General features: G+C 45.9%; 1 protein-coding gene across 4 annotated transcripts in view; it reads left to right on the forward strand.

Annotated features, from left to right (window-relative positions):
* The first annotated feature begins 6,389 nt into the window (after positions 1 to 6,389).
* The window catches only part of MTMR2 (myotubularin related protein 2), a 40,281-nt gene continuing 26,601 nt past the window's right edge, over positions 6,390 to 20,069 (forward strand). Inside the window, exons 1-2 of one of the 4 annotated variants that reach the window (XM_063127145.1) lie at positions 6,390 to 6,475; positions 14,394 to 14,499. In XM_063127145.1, coding sequence (XP_062983215.1) covers positions 6,390 to 6,475; positions 14,394 to 14,499 — 192 coding nt within the window. Of the gene's footprint in view, positions 6,476 to 14,393; positions 14,500 to 18,639; positions 18,735 to 18,831; positions 19,014 to 20,069 lie in introns of those variants that run through there. The other 3 variants (XM_063127148.1, XM_063127146.1, XM_063127147.1) reach the window with 3 other exon arrangements.

The following is a 20,069-nucleotide window of genomic DNA, read 5'->3' on the forward strand; positions in this document are numbered from 1 at the left end:
GGAGCGCATTCCCATGGTGGGTAGGCAAAAGGAGCAAGGCCAAAATACTGGCATAGTTTGCCTTAAAGGTGCAATCCTAGGCATGTTTCAAAAGAAAAGAAAAATGTCCTACAACTCCCAGAATGGCTGGCTGGGGCATAATGGGAGTCATAGGATTTTTTCCTCCTGTTAAAATATGCAAAGGATTGCACCCGAACCCTTTTACTACTAGGGCTGTGCATGGGACCCCCAACTCACTTCAGAGGCCGATTCAGACCTGGTCCAATCTGCTTTGGACTCTAGATACAAAATAAGATTCGGACATTCAAATTGGGGGGGGGGGGGAGATGGCGACAGCTATGGCTGTGGGCACCCCTGACAAGTCTGAGTACGGAGCAGGGGGTTTGTGTGGCTGGGCAGGCAGCTGTCTGGTCCCAACCCACTTGAGGACTGGACCAATCTGGTCAGAATTAGCCTGCTCCAACTTAGATTTTGGATCCTGTGCCGAAGCAGTGCTCAGCCCGGCTTACTAACTAAGCCTTAGGACAGGCATTCCAACCTTTTAGAATGTGGGGGGGGGGCTGCAAAACAGCTGAGAAACCACCAAACGACTGGTCGTAGGAGAAAGAAGGGTGGGCCCACTGGAAGAAGGCATTGCCAGGGTCTCAGGGAGAGGTTTTTCATCACATAAGACCATAAGAAGAGCCCTGATGCTGGATCAGACCAAGGGTCCATCTAGTCCAGCACTCTGTTCACACAGTGGCCAACCAGCTGTCGACCAGGGACCAACAAAGCACAACATGGGTGCAACAGCACCCTCCCACCCGTGTTCCCCAGAAACTGCTGTATGTAGGCTTACTGCCTTGAATACTGGAGGTAGCACTTAGCCATCAGGACTAGTAGCCATTGATAGCCTTCTCCTCCAGGAATTTATCCAACCCCCTTCTAAAGCCGTCCAAATTGGTGGCCCTCACTACATCTTGTGGTAGCGAATACCATAGGTTAAGAAGTCCTTCCTTTTATTTGTCCTGAAACTCCCAGCAACCAGCTTCCTGGGATGACCCCTTTGGGTTCTAGTACTCATCTGCTCTTTGGTCCCTTTTTTATCTGGAGATGCTGTCGATTGAACCTGGGGATTTCTGCATCAAAGCGTGTATTTTGCCATTGAGATGTGGTTCTTTCCCATTGAAAGGCAGACACAGGTTTACTTTTGTAGAGGATGGCTTGCATGCTGTTTCCTTTTATCTTATGCATTAAAAGAAAGTGTAGGGAAGGGGTCTATTGCATAATAATTATGAATATTCCTGAGGGAAGCAGCCCCCCCAATCACTCCCTGTCATGACTTTGACCTCAGTTATTGTATTTAAAATCTCTTGCCCTGTAAGCTTTACCACACTTCCGCCCTTCTTCCTGTTCTCCTGACAGACAGGATGAATGCAAGGAAATGCCTTCTGTATGGCCTAGTACATGATCCAGTGTAGGCTGGTGGCTCCTACTTCAGTGGGGCAGTGAGTCCACTCGGGTTTTCAACCTGAACCAGTCAGAACTCTAAAGGAGCTATCCAAAGTGCTGAATCCTATCTCCAAAATGGGTTCAGCACTTTGGACAGCTCCTATAAAGCTCTGACTGAAACTCAAGAGTGGATTCACCACCCAACTGAAATAGGAGCCACCAGCCTCCATTGACATTTATTTATTTATTTATTTATTTAGAATATTTATATACCGCTCCCCATTGAAAAATTTCAGAGCGGTGTACAAGGTAAAATGAAAATAAAAACAGAATAAAAACAGCTAAAACAAAATTTAAAAGAAGCAGTAACAGTAATCCAAGGCTGCATGTTAGAGAAAGGCTTCTTGGAATAAAGACGTTTTCAGGAGGCGCCGAAAGGAGTACAAGGTTGGAGCCTGCCTGACCTCCAGACGCAGGGAATTCCACAGGAGGGGCGCCACCACGCTGAAGGCTCTTCCCTTGGTGGATTCCAATCGGAGGATAGGTCTATGTGGAACCACCAGGAGCAGGTCCTCGGATGACCTCAGTGACCGGGCAGGTTGGTAAGGGAGAAGGCGCTCTCTCAGGTATCCTGGTCCCAAGTTGTTTATCCATCAGCATCTTCGTGAGCTGGGGAGCAACTTTCATTGACGTAACCAGGGCCGGATCTACACTACTGCTTTAAAGCGCTTTATAACAGTTATGAAGCGCTTTAACTGCTTTAAAGCGCTATAAAACTGTTATAAAGCGCTTTAAAGCAATAGTGTAGATCTGGCCCACTGTTAGTCTGTTGTAGCAAAAACGATAAAGAGCCTTGCAGCACCTTAAAGTTGAACATGTTTATTATGGCACAAGTGTTTGCGGATTTTTAGAGCCCTTAATGGATGCATCTGATGAAGTGGATTTTCAGACACAAAAGCCTGATGCCACAATAAATGCAGTCTTCTTTAAAGCAACACCAGACTCTTCGTCGATCCCAAGTCTGGTGATCTTGTAGCAACAAGAAAATATGAGCTCTTCTTCTTGGAATGTGCAGTCCTTGAAGTTACACAGAATTCATTAGGCTGAATGAAAGGAAGTTGCATCTCTGGACTACAGAGTCAATTACAAATATACATTTTTCTAGTGGCTGTAAATAGTAGTCTATTTCCAAAGCTTTTATTAGTCAGCATGAAAATGTGTATGTGTATTGGAGGGTGGATTTCATAGGGATATAGAAGCCACACTTTTTAATGTGAATTTAACAGAACCAAACAAAAAACAAATTGTGAAAAAGAAAAAAGAAAAAGGAATTACATGCATAGAAATATCCATATTCCATCAACACAATTTTTTTTTTAAAAAAAGGCAGAAGGAGATTATGCATAAGTTTCAAGAAAAGCAGACCAAACATCCATATAGTTATCCATTCATGAGTGGCTCCTGTATACCACCCGTTCAAACGTTGATAGCGTTGTTAGGTCCTGAGTCCATTGCATTGTGGGAAGTGAACCTTTATTAGGGTGACCATATGAAAAGGAAGACAGGGCTCCTGTATCTTTAACAGTTAAAAAAGAAATTTCAGCAGGTGTCATTTGTATATATGGGGAACCTGGTGAAATTCCCTCTTCATCACCACAGTTAAAGCTGCAGGTGCCCTGCCCTCTTTTAAATCTGGTCACTCTAGTATAGCTCCTGCACCTTTAACTGTGGGGATGAAGAGGGAATTACACCAGGTTCCCCCTATATACAAATGACACCTGCTGAAATTCCCTTTTCTATGCAACTGTTAAAGATACAGGAGCCCTGCCCTCCTTTTCATATGGTCACCCTACTTTTATCCTTCTAATTTTGTAATAGCAGTCTTTTGGCTGTCATACAGGCTGACATAAATTTTATAGATTGTTGTCCATTCCTTTTCAGATCTCTTTCTTTTCCCTCCTCCCCACATGTCCAAGGGGAGAGCATGGCCCCCAGTTCAATCCCTGCCATATCCAGGTCTGGCTGGAAAAAAAAGGCTCCTGCCTGAAACCCTGGAGGGCTATGGTTGCCAGTCAGTGTTGACACTACTGAGCTAGATGGACCAATGGTCTGGCAGATTTATATTTATATATATTTATTATTCCATTCTGATCTCACCTTCTTTCCTCTTGCAAGGAACTGAAGTTGACTTACATGTTCCTCCTCTCCATTTTATCTCCGTTCCTATTTAGTTTGTTGATTTATTTTTCCTATTGTAAGCCTTTTAAAAAATGTGGTGCAGGCCTATCTATATCATTTAATGCTGGTTTTATCTCTTTCCCACAGATATTATCAGCATGTCCAAATACCTTTCTCTGACGCCCTTTGCCTGCCAAGACCAGACCCCGATAAGACTCCTGTGCCTTTAAGACAAGTTTAAGACAAGACAGATTTTAAGATCTGTTGTAGCAGAGTGGCTGAGAGATTGAGCTATTCATCAGGATGTTCCAAGTTGGAGTCTTGACTCACGGCTCATCTACACCAAGCAGAATATTGCACTATGAAAGCAGTATATAAAAGGCAAGAACCACACCAAGCAGGATATAGCTGTATGAAAGCGGTACATAGTATGTCTCAATGGGCCCCAACAGTTGTCAGTGTACTTCAGTACCGCTAGAAAGCAGTAGTGTGGCTCCTGCCTTTTATATACCACTTTCATAGTGCAATATCCAGCTTGGTGTAGATGAGCCCTCACTCTGCCTTAGGCAAACTGCACTTTCTCTCTCTCCGTCTCCATTCCTCTGTCTGCAACATGGGGAATAATAATAGTGATGTTCTTTACCATGAGGTAATGCATGTGAAGTGCTTTGAACAACTGCAAGCCCAATACAAATGTCGTCGTCATAATCATCATCATCATTATTATTCTTTCTCCATGACTGGGCTGGATAGAGGTTTATCATCTATATGCAGCTCTTAAAGATACAGGAATCCTGTCCAACTCTGAGCCTGAATATTCCATTCTCTCACCATTGAACATGTGCAGAGTGGGAAGTTAGAGGACGTTGCTCATAGGCAGGCTGGAAGAACTGTTCCTGGGCAAATGAATGGCCCTTCCCAGCTATAACAACCCAATTGTTATAGTTCTGTACAGTTCTGGTCACCACACCTAAAAAAGGATATTATAGAGCAGGAAAAAGTGCAGAAAAGGGCAACTAAAATGATTAAGGGGCTGGAGCATCTCCCCTACAAGGGAAGGTTACTTTTTTAGCTTGAAAAAAAGGAGGCTAAGGGGAGACATGATAGAGGTGTCCAAAATTAGGCATGGTATGGAGAATGTGGATAGGGAGACATTTTTCTCCCTCTCTCAAAATACCAGAACCCGGGGTCATCCCATGAAGCTGATTGGTGGAAGATTCAGGACAAATAAAAGGAAGTACTTCTTCACACAGCGCATAGTTAAATTATGGAACTCACTACCACAAGATGTAGTGATGGCCACCAATCTGGATGGCTTTAAAAGGGGATTGGATAAATTCCTGGAGGCAAAGGCTATCAATGGCTACTAGCCCTGATGGTTGTGTGCTATCTCCGGTATTTGAGGCAGTAAGCCTGTGTGCACCAGTTGCTGGGGAACATGGGTGGGAGGGTGCTGTTGCACCATGTCGTGCTTGTTCATCCCTGGCCGATGGCTGGTTGGCTACTGTGTGAACAGAGTGCTGGACTAGGTCTGATCCAGCATGGCACTTCTAATGTTTTTATGTTAGATTTTTTATTAAAATGCTATAGAAGTCTTTGTGGTATTGTTGACTAACTTCCACCCTTCTGGTGTGTCCTTCCTAGCTAGAACTGTGTTGTTGTTTTAAATGCCCAACCCTGTCTGACACACACAATGCAAAGCCCCTATCCTGTCTTTTTAACAGTGACAAGACAATAACACCTCGAATATACCACACCACAAGCCAATGAACAGCTACCTGGTTTCTCTTTTCTGCCCTGCTCTTTCTTTTCTTCCTCCTTCCCTCTCTGCTTCTCGGTGTTTCTCTTCCCCACTTCTCCCTTTTCCATAAGAATCAAATTGTAACCAGCAAAGCGCATCAAGTGAATACGCAAAAGTGCAAAAATTGGGAGGGATGGGGTGGGTAGACTGGAGGAGAAGTAGGAAAAATGTAGCTAAAGTTGTTTCTTAAAAATAAAAAAACCCAACTCCCTGAAAGAACAGAAACAAACTTTTAATAACGACAAAGGACAGGCAGAAATACGACAGGCAGGAAGGTGCAGTGTGTGGGGGGGGGGATGGGAAAGCTTCACCTGTTGAACTTCCGCTGCTTGCTGTGTAAGGGCACAGCAGCCCTGCAAGGGGAAGGGAGGACAACACACACGCACACAGCAGCGGCAACCTTGTTCTATGTCAGCCATCCCGGACCTGGCGCCCTCCAGATGTGGTGGACCAGGCTAAAAGTTATAGGGAGGGCGCTCAAAAAAAGTAATGTGGGGGGGGGGTACACAGAACATTTGGCTTGCAGGGCCTTTTAAAAAACAAAATTGTGAACTTTTTTTTCCCCAACCATTTGTTTGCAAAAAAAAAAAAAAAAAAATTGGGGCGGGGCAGAGAAAATGTAGGCTGATGGGCCGGTGCTGGACTACAACTCCCAGCGTGGCTGGCTGGGGATGATGGGCCTTGTAGTCCTGCTCCGTTGTGGATCCTGCTCCGGGATCCGCCATGGGCGAGACATGGAAGCAGCGGCCTCCCCCCCCCCCACCTCAGAAGGGGTGGAGGGACTCCCGAGCATCGCGCCTCCCCGCCTTGCGCACTGCACTGTGGGCGAAAGATGGCAGCTTCCTGTCCCCCTCTCGGCTCCCCACGCCCGTGACAGCCTGAGCCTGGCTCCGGCTCCTTCCCCGCGGACGCTGGTCTTGTGGGGCCCGGGCTCCCCCCCTCCACCCGCGTCCCTCCGCGTCTGGGGATCCGTCCAAGCATGGAGAAGAGCTCCAGCTGCGAGAGCCTCGCCTCCCAGCGGGCACCGTCGGCCACTCGCCAGCCCAGCATCGATTCTCTCTCCAGGTAACCCTCTTCCATCCTTCCCCCTCCGCCCGTGGGAAAGACGGGGGGCTTCTTCTGCGCTTCTCTCCCCACCCGATTGCAGCGGGGAGCAATGAAGACCGCGTTTCTCGGAAGAGGAGCGAAGGCTCAGCCCGCCTCCGAGTTTTCCCTGGTTTAATTTGATGGAGATGGGGCTGGTAGATAAAAAATTTGGGGGGGCTCTCAGCCTTGTGTATAGACTACGTCAGCCTCCCCCAAGCCGGTGCCTTCCACATGTTTTGGACTACAATTCCAATCAGCCCCAGCTAGCACCGCCTATAGTCAGGGATGCATGGATTTTTATTTTATTTATTTATTTACTTATTGCATTTCTAATCCACCCAATAACTAATGTTCTCTGGGTGGGTTATAAACAGCTTTTTTAAAAAAATAAACTAAAATGCCATAGAACCGTTTGTACAAATGTAATTCACATAGCTAAAAGAAGATTTTAAATATTTTACTCAAATGTATATATATACGGGCGAAGTGGCGATGGTGAAATGCAAACGACATGGAAACTAAATAGAGCAACAAAACACCACCACACAATGAATCAGCAGTTAAAACCACACTCTCTACAGTGTGCTACAAACTGCCGCTGATTGGGTCACGCTTCGGGGGAAAGCCTGTGCAAAAGGTTGATGGGAACTGTAGTCCCAAACATCTGTAGGGCTCCAGGTTGGGGAAGGCCTGTTTTCCAGGTCCAGGTACATTGGAAGGATTGGGTGTGATCAGCGAACTGCACATGCTCAGAGGCACTCTTTTTTAGAACTGCATCTCACATGCCAGGATTGAAGCCTTAATAGTTTCAGGGACAGAGAGCCCTAGAGATCTCCAAACTCATCGTACAGATTTTTTTTCCCCCAGCCTGATCTTCTCTGCATGTTTACCCCAAAGTAAATCCCGCTGGATTAGATGAGGTTTTTAGTCAGGTAGGCTGCAATTATCTGCATGTTGTCTTGGGAACCAGCCCTATTACTCTCATTGAAGGACTTACTTCTGAGCAACAGGTATGAGCTGTAAAAGGATTGAGCTGAGTAACAGGATCGAGCCCCTATCGAGAATGACAATAAACCTGTAATCTGGTGCACACTTACTTGAGAGTAAATCCCGGTGAACACGATGGGACTTACACCTGAGTAAACACCCTCTTACAGCACAATCCTTATGTAAGAAGGTTTAGAACAGCCTTCCTCAACCTGGGGCGCTCCAGATGTGTTGGACTACAACTCCCAGAATGCCCCAGCCTGGGGCATTCTGGGAGATGCAGTCCAACACATCTGGAGCGCCCCAGGTTGAGGAAGGCTGGTTTGGAAGGATAGATACCTTCTAACCACGAACTCATCGCCTTTCAATGTAGAATTGTGGGCGAAGTAGACATTTTAAGATGTTGTTGTTAATATTATTGTTTCCCACCTTCCCCCCCTCTTGCAAGGAACCCAAGGTGGCTTGCATGGTCATCCTCCTCTCCATTTTATCCTCACAATAACCCTGTGAGGTAGGTTAGGCCAAGAGTCAGTGACTGGCCCGAAGTCACCCAGTGAGCTTCATAGCTGAGTGGGGGTAGAACCTGGATCTCCCTAGTCCCAAGCCAACACTCTAAATCACTACACCACACTGGCTCTCCGCTGGATGGAGCTCACAGATCTGCTAGTTTAGATTTACAAGTAGGACTGTAACAAAATTTTGCAGCGCACCTGTTCAAGATGCAAGCCAGCCCGTCAGGCCCTCTTCCAGGATGTTCCATATTCCATTCCCTCCCCCGCCCCAAGTCCCCCTCTCCAATAAAACCACAAGGACTCCTCCATCCCAAAAGCAACACCCCTAAAAAGCGGCGTGCATCATGTTTATTATTTTCCATACATGAAGGGTGTGTTAGTAGCTAAGAGGAAAATGGAGAGTAATCTGGTGCATGGAAAATGTCAAATTGCTGCAACGATGATCCTATGGTGTTTATGCAGTCTTCTGCTCTTCCCCACACTGCACCTTCACTGAATTTAAGGCATATTGTTTTGGATTTTCTGCATTGAGCAAGCAGTTGGACCAGGTGGCCTCGAAGGCCCTGTCACCTCTTTGATCCTGGGTCACAATGAGGCAGGACTGCATCCTTACTCATTCTCTTTCACTCCCCTTTACCCCTTTGCCTTGCAATTCCTCCCCTTTGCCTTGCAATTCCTCTCCTCTCTCTTTACCTCCTGTTTCTCACCCTCCCAGCCTCTAGGCTTGCTCTTTCCCCTTTTGCCTTGCAATTCCTCCCCTTTAACCCTTTGCCTTGCAATTCCTCTCCTCCCTACCTTGCTGTTTTTCCCCCTCCTAGCCTCTAGCCTTGTGATTTCTCTCTCACCACCACCACCCCATCTGCTTTGACTCACTTTTGACTAGCCAGATCCCAACGGCTGCCATTACATGACCAGCCACATCCTCCATGGGATACTTTTTGTGGTGGTGCCCACAGCCATTTCAAAAGTTCCCAAATGTGCCCACGAGTCCAAAAAGGTTCTGGACCCCTGTATACGGTTTTGCTAGCGAATGGACTTGGCATTGCGTGGATAGGAATAGCCTTTAGTTTGAAGGAGCAAAGCCTTCAAGCCAAGTTAAGCAGACTTGGGCATATTGCACCTGCCCCATCTGAGTGAAGCCATGTCTGCTGGCACCCCTAGACACGCCCCTGCCATGGTGCACCCCATAGCCCCTAAGGGAGGGTCTGTTCATTTCATTCCCCTGAGGGAGGAGGGGGAATTGTATAACTCTGGCCCATGGCCTAGAATCATAGAGTAGCAGAGTTGGAAGGGGCCTACAAGGCCATTGAGTCCAACCCCCTGCTCAAAGCAGGAATCCACCCTAAAGCATCCCCGACAGATGCTTGTCCAGCTGCCTCTTGAAGGCCTCTAGTGTGAGAGAGCCCACAACCTCCCTAGGTAACTGATTCCATTGTCACACTGCTCTAACAGTCAGGAAGTTTTTCCTGATGTCCAGCTGGAATCTGGCTTCCTTTAACTTGAGTCCATTATTCCGTGTCCTGCACTCTGGGAGAATCGAGAAGAGATCCTGGCCCTCCTCTGTGGGACTACTATCCCTAGGGACTACTACCCCTAGCTTCAGACTGCATCAACTGCAAAACTATGTGCTGATAGGGACATCTGCCATCTAGTGACTGAAGCTGGTACTGTAGGTTTCAAACACACAGGCACATTCAATTAATTTAAATTAATGTCTTTTAAAGGCAAATAACATGGAGCAGCACACTCCTAGAGTTCCCTTAATATGCAGGTCAAATTTCAGGTGTCAAGTCCTTGAAACTAAGGCAGGCAGACAGATAGACAGACACGGATTGTCTCTGAGTGTTAATATGGAAGATAGAAGTTTGTATTATATTGGATCTTACCTTGGGTTTTGCGCTTTTTGTAGGCCACTCTGAGTTAAAAAATATTTCTAATTATTTTTTAAATAACGAAGGATGTTTAACTCTTTCCTTTCTGGATATTTGCTTGAAATCCTTCAAGCTGTTTTTCTCCCAGAGGGTAAAAATGTACCTTCTCCCAGCTGCTTTTCCACCCATGGGGGGAGAAAAGATACTGAGCATCATTCAGCTGGCAGGGAAAGAGTTAAACAGTTTCTTTTTTTCTTTTACAACCCCCCTCCCCCCCCCCAGCACCCAATTCCTTGTTCCATGAATAAGACAGTTATAGGTGTTTTGCATTGAAAAGAAAAATAATCAGAAAAGAAAATAGCAGAACTATATATAGTTTAGCCTTGAGATTTTTCTTCCTGGTCATTGCCCATACATTCTTAAGCCTGTCTTTGTAGCCTTAGGGCAAACGTCCCCAACCTGGATCCTTCAGATATGTTGGGGGCTGTCTAAACTCTCTGAAAGCCCCGGGGGTGTGTGTGTGGTGGCATTAATAAATATGGTGCCATTATTTATTTATTTATTTATTACATTTATATCCCATCTTTTTTCCTCCAAGGAACCCAAGGTGGCTTACATAATCCTCCTCCTCTCCATTTCTATCCTCACAACAACAATCCTGTGAGGTAGGTTGGGCTGAGAGTCCGTGACTGGCCCAAAGTCACCCAGTGGGTTTCCATGACCGAGTGGGGACTAGAACCCGGATCTCCTGACTCCCAGTCCAACACTTTAGCTACTACGCCACACTGTCTCTTGCAGCCATCTTGGGGCTTTTCTCTGAAACTGCAGAGAAAAAAGTCGGGGAATTGACCCGCTTTTTTATCCGGAGCGAGGCGAGGATGTGCAAGATAGTGTTAAAGCAGCCCCAAAGCCTTGCTTCGGAGTCGCAGCGGAGGCGTGGCTGGGCGGTGCCTGGTGGGAGGCAACCTGTGATTGGATGCCTTCCACCAGGAAGAGGGCAGTACCTGGATGGATGGCCAGAAACCCCGTGTTCCCCCCTTGGTGTCAGGATTACCCAACGCCATCCCGGAGGAGGGAAAGCGCCGGGTTTCCGAGGAACGCAGCACCAACTTGATTGTGGGCTTATGCGAGTTGCAGTCCAATAGTTCTGGAGCGCCCCAGGTTGGGGAAGGCTACCTTAGGGTCTAGAAACATGCTCGTCAAAAGAGAAAAAGAAAATGAAACCTGAAATTCTCAGTGGAAAACCAAATTCTAGAGCCAGTACCAAAGGATTAGACTCTTAGGCAGCGTTGACTCATGAATAGCGTGATTCAGTCACGTCTGAGGTTTGTTCCATAGAAACAGTGTATAGCATTTCAATGGGTGGTTGGCTTTCTCTTCTTGGAGTGCAGAAAAAGATCTCAACAATCCGTGCATTGTTTTACCGAGTGACTTACACAGACTTCAGGCTTTTTTATATTCCACAACACCCCACCCCCACCTGAAAAGACTAATAGCACATAAACGCTGTTAGGGACACTGTAGGCTATTGTGTGACGATGACAACACAGATTGGACACTCAACAGGGCGGTCGGGGGGGGGCTTGCTCGTGGACAGAATATAAGTCACGTTTCTCAATTGCTTGTGGGGGGAAATATATCTTGGAGATATTTTTGGGCCCTCGTGCTTCAGCAATCACATTTTCCTGTCCTTCAAATGCTGAAGCCAAATTCAAATTTCGGCTTACTTAGCATCAGCTGCAATGCTCGTTCGGGCAAGTCATGCATGGGTGGAAGTCTTTCAGAACGCAATAATTTCATTTCTTGGTTTTGTTTTCTTTTGTTCCCCAGAACAAATTCCGGCGGGGTAGCTATGTTTGTCACGGTAAACACACACAAAAGAGTTTGGGGGCACCTTAGAGCCAAACAAATTTATAGTGGAATACATTTTCGTGATCTACATCCAGGGCCGGCCCTACCATTAGGTAGGGTGAAGCCAGCGCCTCAGGTGGCAGATGAGAGGGGCAGCAAAGGCAGCCCCTCAACCATTCCCCCCCTGTTGGAGCAGAGAACTATGTGTTTCATGTGGCTTTCCCTGTGTCCCCGAGCTAGCCTGCGGCTCTCGGGAGGAACATATACTGAGTCAGACTATTGGCCCATCTAGCCCAGTATTGTCGGCACTGACTGGCAGCAACAGGGTTTCAGGCAAGCGTTTTTCCAGCCCTACCTGGAGACGCCAGGGATTGAGCATCCGCTCTACCACTGAGCTTCAGCCCGCTCTACTATCATGGTGCCGGAAGGGATCTCATGTAGCCCGATCCTTCCCAATGTAGGAAATCCACTACTACCGCTTGGGTTGTGCTTCAAGGGAAGGGGCCCAGTTGATTCACTTTGGCCTGGTTCAGACTACACTCTAAACCATGCTGCTTAACCACAAAATGGTTAAGGGAAAGCACTAAAGCATTCCCTTAACCATTTTGTGGTTAAGCAGCATGGTTTAACATGTTGTCTGAACCAGGCCTATGACTGAATACAACATGCTAGCCATATTTCCTTGGAACCAACCTCTTTATGTTTTCAAACTGAATGTAGGATTGCACTCTTAGAGTTCATTCAAACCCTGGATTTGCTCCTGGGCAGTAAACCTCACATTGTGTCCTGGTGGTTTTTGGTGCTTCTGTGAAAAATGTCTCAACTTCATAACAGCTAAAACAAAAGCTGTTAGACCTCCTGATCAGAGAGAAGGTGTAGGAAAATGTCTTCAAATTGTACCATTCTGCAAAACTGAGCACTCTGACCTGGACTGGCAGCCAATCAAGCTGGAAAAGGAGTGGCGTGATGTGGTCTCGTTGGCCAGTCCCTGTTAGTAAACGTGCTGCCCTGTTTTGTACCAGCTGAAGTTTCCGGACCGTTTTCAAAGGCAGCCCCATGTAGAACGCATTGCAGTAATCCAGGCGAGAGGTTATCAGAGCATGGATAACTATAGCTAGGCTATCTCTGTCCAGATAAGGGCGCAGTTGGTATATCAGCCTAAGCTGATAAAAGGTGCTCTTTGCCACTGAGTTCACCTGTGCCTCAAGTGACAGTTCTGGATCCAAGAGCACCCCCAAACTACGGACCCGATCCTTCAGGGGGAGTGCAACCCCGTCCAGGACAGGGCAAACATCACCTAGCCAGAGAGGCGAACCACCCACTAACAGTGTTGTCTGGATTGAGTCTCAATTTGTTGGCCCTCATCCAGTCCATTACCGTGCTCAGGCACTGATTCAGAACAGCCACTGTCAACCAGTTCTGGATGGGGTTACACTTCCCCTGAAAGACTGCATTCACAGCTTGGGGGTGATCCTGGATCCGTTGCTCCAAGTGTCAGCTCAGAGAGATGCGACAGCCAGGAGTGCCTCCTATCAGCTTCGGCTGATACGCCAGCTGCGCCCCTTCCTAGAGTCGGAAGACCTAAAGACGGTAGCGCACGTCCTGGTAACTTCAAGGCTCGACTTCTGCGATGCGCTCTACATAGGGCTACTTTCGTGCCTAGTTCAGAAACTTCAATGAATGCAAAACATGGCAACCAGGTTGGTCACTGGTACATCTAGGAGTGATCAGATTACACCAGCTTTAAAATCATTACACTGGCTGCCAATTAGCTTCCGGGCGAAGTATAAAGTGTTGGTTATTACCTTTAAAGCCCTACATGGTTTGGGTCCAGGTTACCTGTGGGATTGCCTTCTCCCGTACAATCCGCCCCGCACACTCACGTCCTCTGGGAAGAATTTACTTCAGCCAGGAAAAACTAGATTAACAACTGTTACCCAGAGGACCTTCTCTGCTGCTGTTCCCAGACTGTGGAATGGCCTGCGGGGAGAGACCCGCCAACTCAATAGTCTTTCTGAATATAAAAAAGCAATAAAGACTGATCTCTTCCGGCAGGCCTACCCAGTCGAATTTTAAGATGTCTGGCTGTTATTTTAATAATGTATTAGTTTTTATACGTTTTAATCAGTTTTAGGTATTTTATAATGTTTTGTATTTTATGTTGTTCCCTGATTCAGAGGGAGAGGCAGGTTATTATTATTATTGTTTTATTGTGGTTTTAATTTTTGTGAACCACCCAGAGAGCTTCGGCTATTGGGCGGTATAAAAATGTAATAAATAAATTATTATTATTATTATTATTATTATTATTATTATTATTATTATCATCCAAGTAGGAGTGGAACCACTGCAATGCAGTGCCTCCAACTCCCAGCCAGACAACCTATCCAGAAGGATACCATGGTTGATGGTATTGAAAACCGCTGAGCGGTCCAAGAGAACGAACAGGGTCACCCTCCCCTTGTCCTTCTCTCGGCAAAGGTCATCCCACAGGGCGACCAGGGCAGTGTCTGTTCCAAAACCAGGCCTGAAGCCTGATTGAAATGGATCTAGAAATGATGTATGCTGCGTTGGGTTTCTTGGAGGAAAAAAGGGGGATATAATGCAATAAATAAATAAAACTATATTTTCTTCTTCATCTTCCTCCTTTTCGTCTTCTCTTTCCTGTTCCTTTAGTGCTTCTACCTCTCATTCAGATCATTCTGCACATACAAAATCTGCTTCGGTCGTCTCATCGGATTCCATCTCCACCTCTACGGAAAACTTTTCTCCAGATTTAAGAGTAAGTCTTAAAGTCGATCTACACCCACAGCGGCCATGTGACTGTTGGATTGTACTATGTCAACTTCAGGCGGAGACAGACAGTATGCCAGCTAGGGTGGCCCGTTGTGATTGCCCAAAGAGAGGACATGGAAAAAAGAGAACAAACAAACATGAATTTGCATAACATTTGCATATGCTAATTTATATGTATAGATCGAAACTTAGGAATAATTCTTATAATTTTAATAGAAATACAGTACATGTCACCATTGCACATAAGACTGTGACCAGGTACCTATGTGTTTTTCTTAAGGCCTGTTCAGACAACACGCTAAGCCGTAGTTAGGTTGCTAACTGTTTTGCAGCAAAATGGTTAGTAAGCATTTTTAAACCGTGGTTTTGTAGCCACCATGGTTAGGAATGGTTCACACAACACGCTAAGCCATGGTTCACATGACATGCTGAGCCATAATGTTTAGCTCAAAATGTTTAACCACTATGGCTTAGTGTGTCGTCTGAACAGGGTCTTCATTGGCTGTCCATGGGCTGCTGATGGGCAAATTCAAAGCCCAGCTCTTCTTTCTGTTGGCTCTTTATCTTTATGCTGAAGGAGGAGGCAAACTCCAGCACTCAAAGAAAGGAAGAAAATTTATTGTGCGTTTCGGAGGAGTGTAAGGAGTGTATTTGTTGACAGTGATACGTGATTATATAAAGGTAGTGTTTTCACTAATGTCTAAAATTAGCTAGGAGTAAAAACATGGGAACAATGTATGTTATATTAGAAGTGGGTATTTACTTTTAAAGTTGGTTTTAAATAAAATGTAGTGTTCTTATGTGGAAAAGCCCCTAAAACTTTGTCAAAAAGAATGAGGGTGTTGTCTATACAATACTACTCATATGGTTCATTTAATTGTTTGTTTTATAGCTCCTGAAGAAGGAGACATCTTATCCAAAATGCGTAGAGCACAATAAATTTTCTTCCTTTCTTTGAGCACCGGAGTTTGCCTCCTTCTTCGTCGTGAGTTTACGGTGCCTTTCCCTCCACATCCATGTCTTTATCTTTATGCCAGATTTGGACTGGACATTCCTTTAAAACAGGGAACAGTTCTCTGACAACTCTCCAAACAGAGGACTGTCCTCTGTAAAAGAGAACGCATGGTCACCCTACCACTGTCTACAAGGCCCCCTCCAACTTTCATGATTCTATATGTGATCACACAAAACCCAGAAAGCCAGTGTAGTGTAGGGGTTTGAGTGTTAATGTCTTCCTAGGGCTGCACCCCAGGCAGTGTGGCATAGTAGTTGGGCTGGGAGCCAGGAGATCCGGGTTCTGGTCCCCACTCGGCCATGGAAGCGCACCGGGTGACTTTTTTTGTTTTGTTACTTTTGATTAATTAAAATTACATTTGTTGTTTATTCGTTCAGTCGCTTCCGACTCTTCGTGACTTCATGGACCAGCCCACGCCAGAGCTTTCTGTCGGCCGTCGCCACCCCCAGCTCCCCCAAGGTCAAGTCTGTCACCTCCAGAATATCATCCCTCCATCTTGCCCTTCGTCGGCCCCTCTTCCTTTTGCCTTCCACTTTCCCTAGCATCAGCCTCTTCTCCAGGGTGTCATGTCTTCTCATTATGTGGCCAAAGTCCTTCAGTTTTGCCTTTAATACCATTCCCTCAAGTGAGCAGTCTGGCTTTATTTCCTGGAGTATGGACTGGTTTGATCTTCTTGCAGTCCAAGGCACTCTCAGAATTTTCCTCCAACACCTCAATTCAAAAGCATCTATCTTCCTTCGCTCAGCCTTCCTTATGGTCCAGCTCTCGCAGCCATAGGTTACTACAGGAAATACCATTTCTTTAACTATGCGGACCTTTGTTGTCAGTGTGGTGTCTCTGCTCTTAACTATTTTATCAAGATTTGTCATTGCTCTCCTCCCAAGAAGTAAACGTCTTCTGATTTCCTGGCTGCAGTCAGCGTCTGCAGTAATCTTTGCTCCCAGAAATACAAAGTCTGTCACTGCCTCCACGTTTTCTCCCTCTTTTTGCCAGTTATCAATCAAGCTGGTTGCCATAATCTTGGTTTTTTGAGGTTTAACTGCAACCCGGCTTTTGCACTTTCTTCTTTCACCTTTGTGATAAGGCTCTTCAGCTCCTCCTCGCTTTCAGCCATCAAAGTGGTGTCATCTGCATATCTGAGGTTGTTAATGTTTCTTCCTGCGATTTTAACTCCAACCTTGGATTCGTCAAGCCCAGCACGTTGCATGATGTGTTCTGCATACAAGTTAAATAGGTAGGGTGACAAACTTTCACAAAACAAACCACAAACAAAAAAGGGGGGGAAAGGAATAGACAAGGGGAAAAAACTTAAATAATTTGCTATATATAATTAGTCTTCCCTTGAATATAATAAATAATTTAAAAAAACCCTATAACTTCCCCTTTCGTGCTCCCCTACCCCAGGGCTGTCTAACTTTCTAACTTATCCTGTCATCCGAAATTTATATGATTCATTTGGAGTTTTATACCCTTTCTTTTTAAAAAACACATAGCCTACCAATGTCTTCCACTCATCTACAAAATCATTTCGCTTCCCTAAACCTTTTTTTTTATTCTTAGGCTACAAGTCAATTTATCATTAACAGCGGGTGACTTTGAGCCAGTCACAGTCTCTGCCTTTGCATGGATGTTGTTGTGAGAATAAAAAGGGGGAAAAGGAGGTTCATGTAAGCCGCCTTGAGTTCCTTGCAAAGGGGGGAAAAGGCAGATGATTATTATTATTATAATTGTCATCATCATCATCATCTTTCTCGCAGAGTTTGCAACTGAAGGGCCTCAGTCGCCGTGCAGTAAAACCGCACGGTGCTGCCTTCTTGGGATGGTATTTCAGACTGCAAGGCAGGAATTGCATATTTGAAAATTTGAAAATTCCCTTGCCTCCAGGTAAAGAAAACCCTCCCTCCATGTGGAAAAGAACCCTAGCAGGGCATGGCGGGCCTTTTTCTGGATGGCGTAGCATTCAAGACTGCCACCTTCCCAGACGCCCTGTGTACTTTGCTGCCCACAACTCAGTGCTGATACTTGGAGGTGTTTTATCACCACATTTCATCTCTGCAATTTTGGTACCATAGAACACCTGCATGGTGATAGGCATGGTGAACCCTACCTCCCCAAAATGGGTTTGGCACCTTGGACAGCTCCTTTGGAGTTTGGCTGGTTCTGACTAAAACCCAGAATGGAATCACAGCCCCACTGGAATTGGAACCACCAGCCTCCACTGGGTTGGGAGAAGGAGGAGGAGAAGGAAGAGATGTAGATGCCATTGTTTACTGGCTCATTTGCTCTCTGCCTGCCAAGCAAGTGGTAAAAAGAGGAGAAGGAGCAATAGCAGCTGGTGATAATGGTGGTGGGAAACGTAGACTCACCGAGGGAGGCCCCCCGCGGAAAGCGTCTTGCCCAAGGGCCCTCGAAAACCTCAATCCAGCACCGACAACAATGTAGTCCACAAAATCTTCCAGCAACAACAATAAAATAAAAACCACACTCTGATATAAAGATTACCTGTCAATCCAGTAGCAGGCCCGTATTACCCCTACCCCAAAGCCACGTCGTCACTATGTGTATCGGAAGGCAAGCGCTAATTGAGCCAGGCAGGCCTCTCTGATCAGAAACACATGCCACAGGTCACGGGGCCAACGTGGAAAAGGCCCTGTCATATTCGCACGCCTCAAACTTGAAGATGGGGGAACAGGATGGGCCCTCTGATGCTGATCCGAGTGCATGGGCAGGCACATGTGGGATGCCCCGTGTTTTCAAACACATGGAAATGCCCTTCAAACATTCCCCAAAAGGCACAGTGAAAACCTGCGTCAGAAACGGGCGAGCTGCTCTTTCCCCTGTTGTGTGAAGTGTCCCTGAGAAGCGTGAAGGTCATGCAGTCATTCTGTGTCTTGAATCCTGGCAAACATAGTGCATACATCATACCTTTACGCTTTGCGTTTTCTTTTCTAAAGACCGTTCTGTTCATTAAGGATTGCAGTTTCAGTGTTGTCGTTCCCCCCCACCCCATTCCTTCCCCCGGTTGTCTCGTGATGTGGAAGAATTTTGCTTATTTGGGCAAGATCCTCTTATTTAACACTGTCCTTCCCCTGCCTTCTATGTATAGCTCTCTCGTCATAGACCTGTCAAAGCCCAGGTTACAATATATTGATTTAGTGCAAATTAGATCAGGGAAAGCCAGACTCGGTCAATCTTCTGTCTCTGAGGTAAGGAAGACGGAAGCGTCTGGAGAGTGTTCGTGTTTCAAAAGGCAGCCAAAGAACAAGGTGATCTTAATGATGTTCAAGGTCCCGGGATGTTTGCCTTGGTGCTAAACGTACAGCAGGAATGCCGTCCTGAAACTATTTATGATTGTCATACGTGAGGAAGAGAAATGTCCAGGGAATGAGCTTTTGGCCTTGGCGTGTCCTCTGGAGAGGTGATCCGTTATTTCTGAACGGGGCTACGGTATTTCTTCCCGCTGGGAACCCAGAAAATACAATTGGGTAAGGGATTGTCTTTTCCTGTTTTAGCCTTGTGTGTCCAAATATGAAGCCGTCACGACTGTACTTTGAGATAGCCTTGTCAAATGCCTGGACCGAAGAAACGGGGTGATGTCTTTCGCCAATATCTGCAGGGTTTATGTGACTTTGAAGCAGATTGATTATTTTTCATCCTTGAGTGCTTAAGAGATGCTACCGTCCTCTTATACGTCGGAACCCGTAGCGCGTATCAGCGATAAATTCCTAAATGCGATTCATCCCTGGACGAGGGAGACGGTATTCCATAGTCTGGCGTAATAGCAAAGAAAATGTTAGAACTCTTTGATTTCCCTTTTTAAAATATGAGGATTTAGTGTGACGGCACTCATTTAGCTGCGGGACTCCAGTCCTGCTTCTCAGCAGGCTGAATTTTACTGACTGGGGCAGGGGTGGAGAAGTGTAGGTGCAATTTGAATGAGTTCAGGGGTGTTCTTGGAGAAAGGGGGAAAATTAAACCCAACTGTGCCATTCCAGGAGGAAGCTTGCATGAATGCAAGATGTGTAATGATCTGTTCCAGGACAAAAGTGATCAGTACCGGGAAATGCTTCAAAATGGGACAAAAAGGCTGACTTGGTTGCTGTTTTGGGGATCAGTACTTCCAACCTGGGGTGCTTCCTGATGGGTGTTTATTTATGTATTTATTCATTAAATTTATATACCGCCCCATAGCCGAAGCTCTTTGGGCGGTTTACAAAAGTGTTGTATCGTGCAATTGTTCTGCTTCATTCACAGGTTTTTATTAGGGGTCCAGACATTGTCTTCTTCTATTTGTAGCTGTCCGCTGATTTCCCAACACTTCCTCCAACTTACCAGGACTTTTCTTCTTGTTGTTGTTGTTAAAGTAGAAATGTCAGAATAGCTGCACAATGCCTTTTGATTGTTGATGTTGAGTCCTCTGCCTGAAAGGACCCTTCCTTTCTCCTGACTCTCTGGGTTCGCACTTTTAAAAAGTGAGATTGCTCTGTATTTTAAAGTGAGATTTCAGGAGCATTCCTAAGCTGCCCAGGACAGTAGCTGAT

The sequence above is a fragment of the Elgaria multicarinata genome, chromosome 5, assembly GCF_023053635.1.
Source record: "Elgaria multicarinata webbii isolate HBS135686 ecotype San Diego chromosome 5, rElgMul1.1.pri, whole genome shotgun sequence".
In the NCBI taxonomy this organism is placed as follows: Eukaryota; Metazoa; Chordata; class Lepidosauria; order Squamata; family Anguidae; genus Elgaria; species Elgaria multicarinata.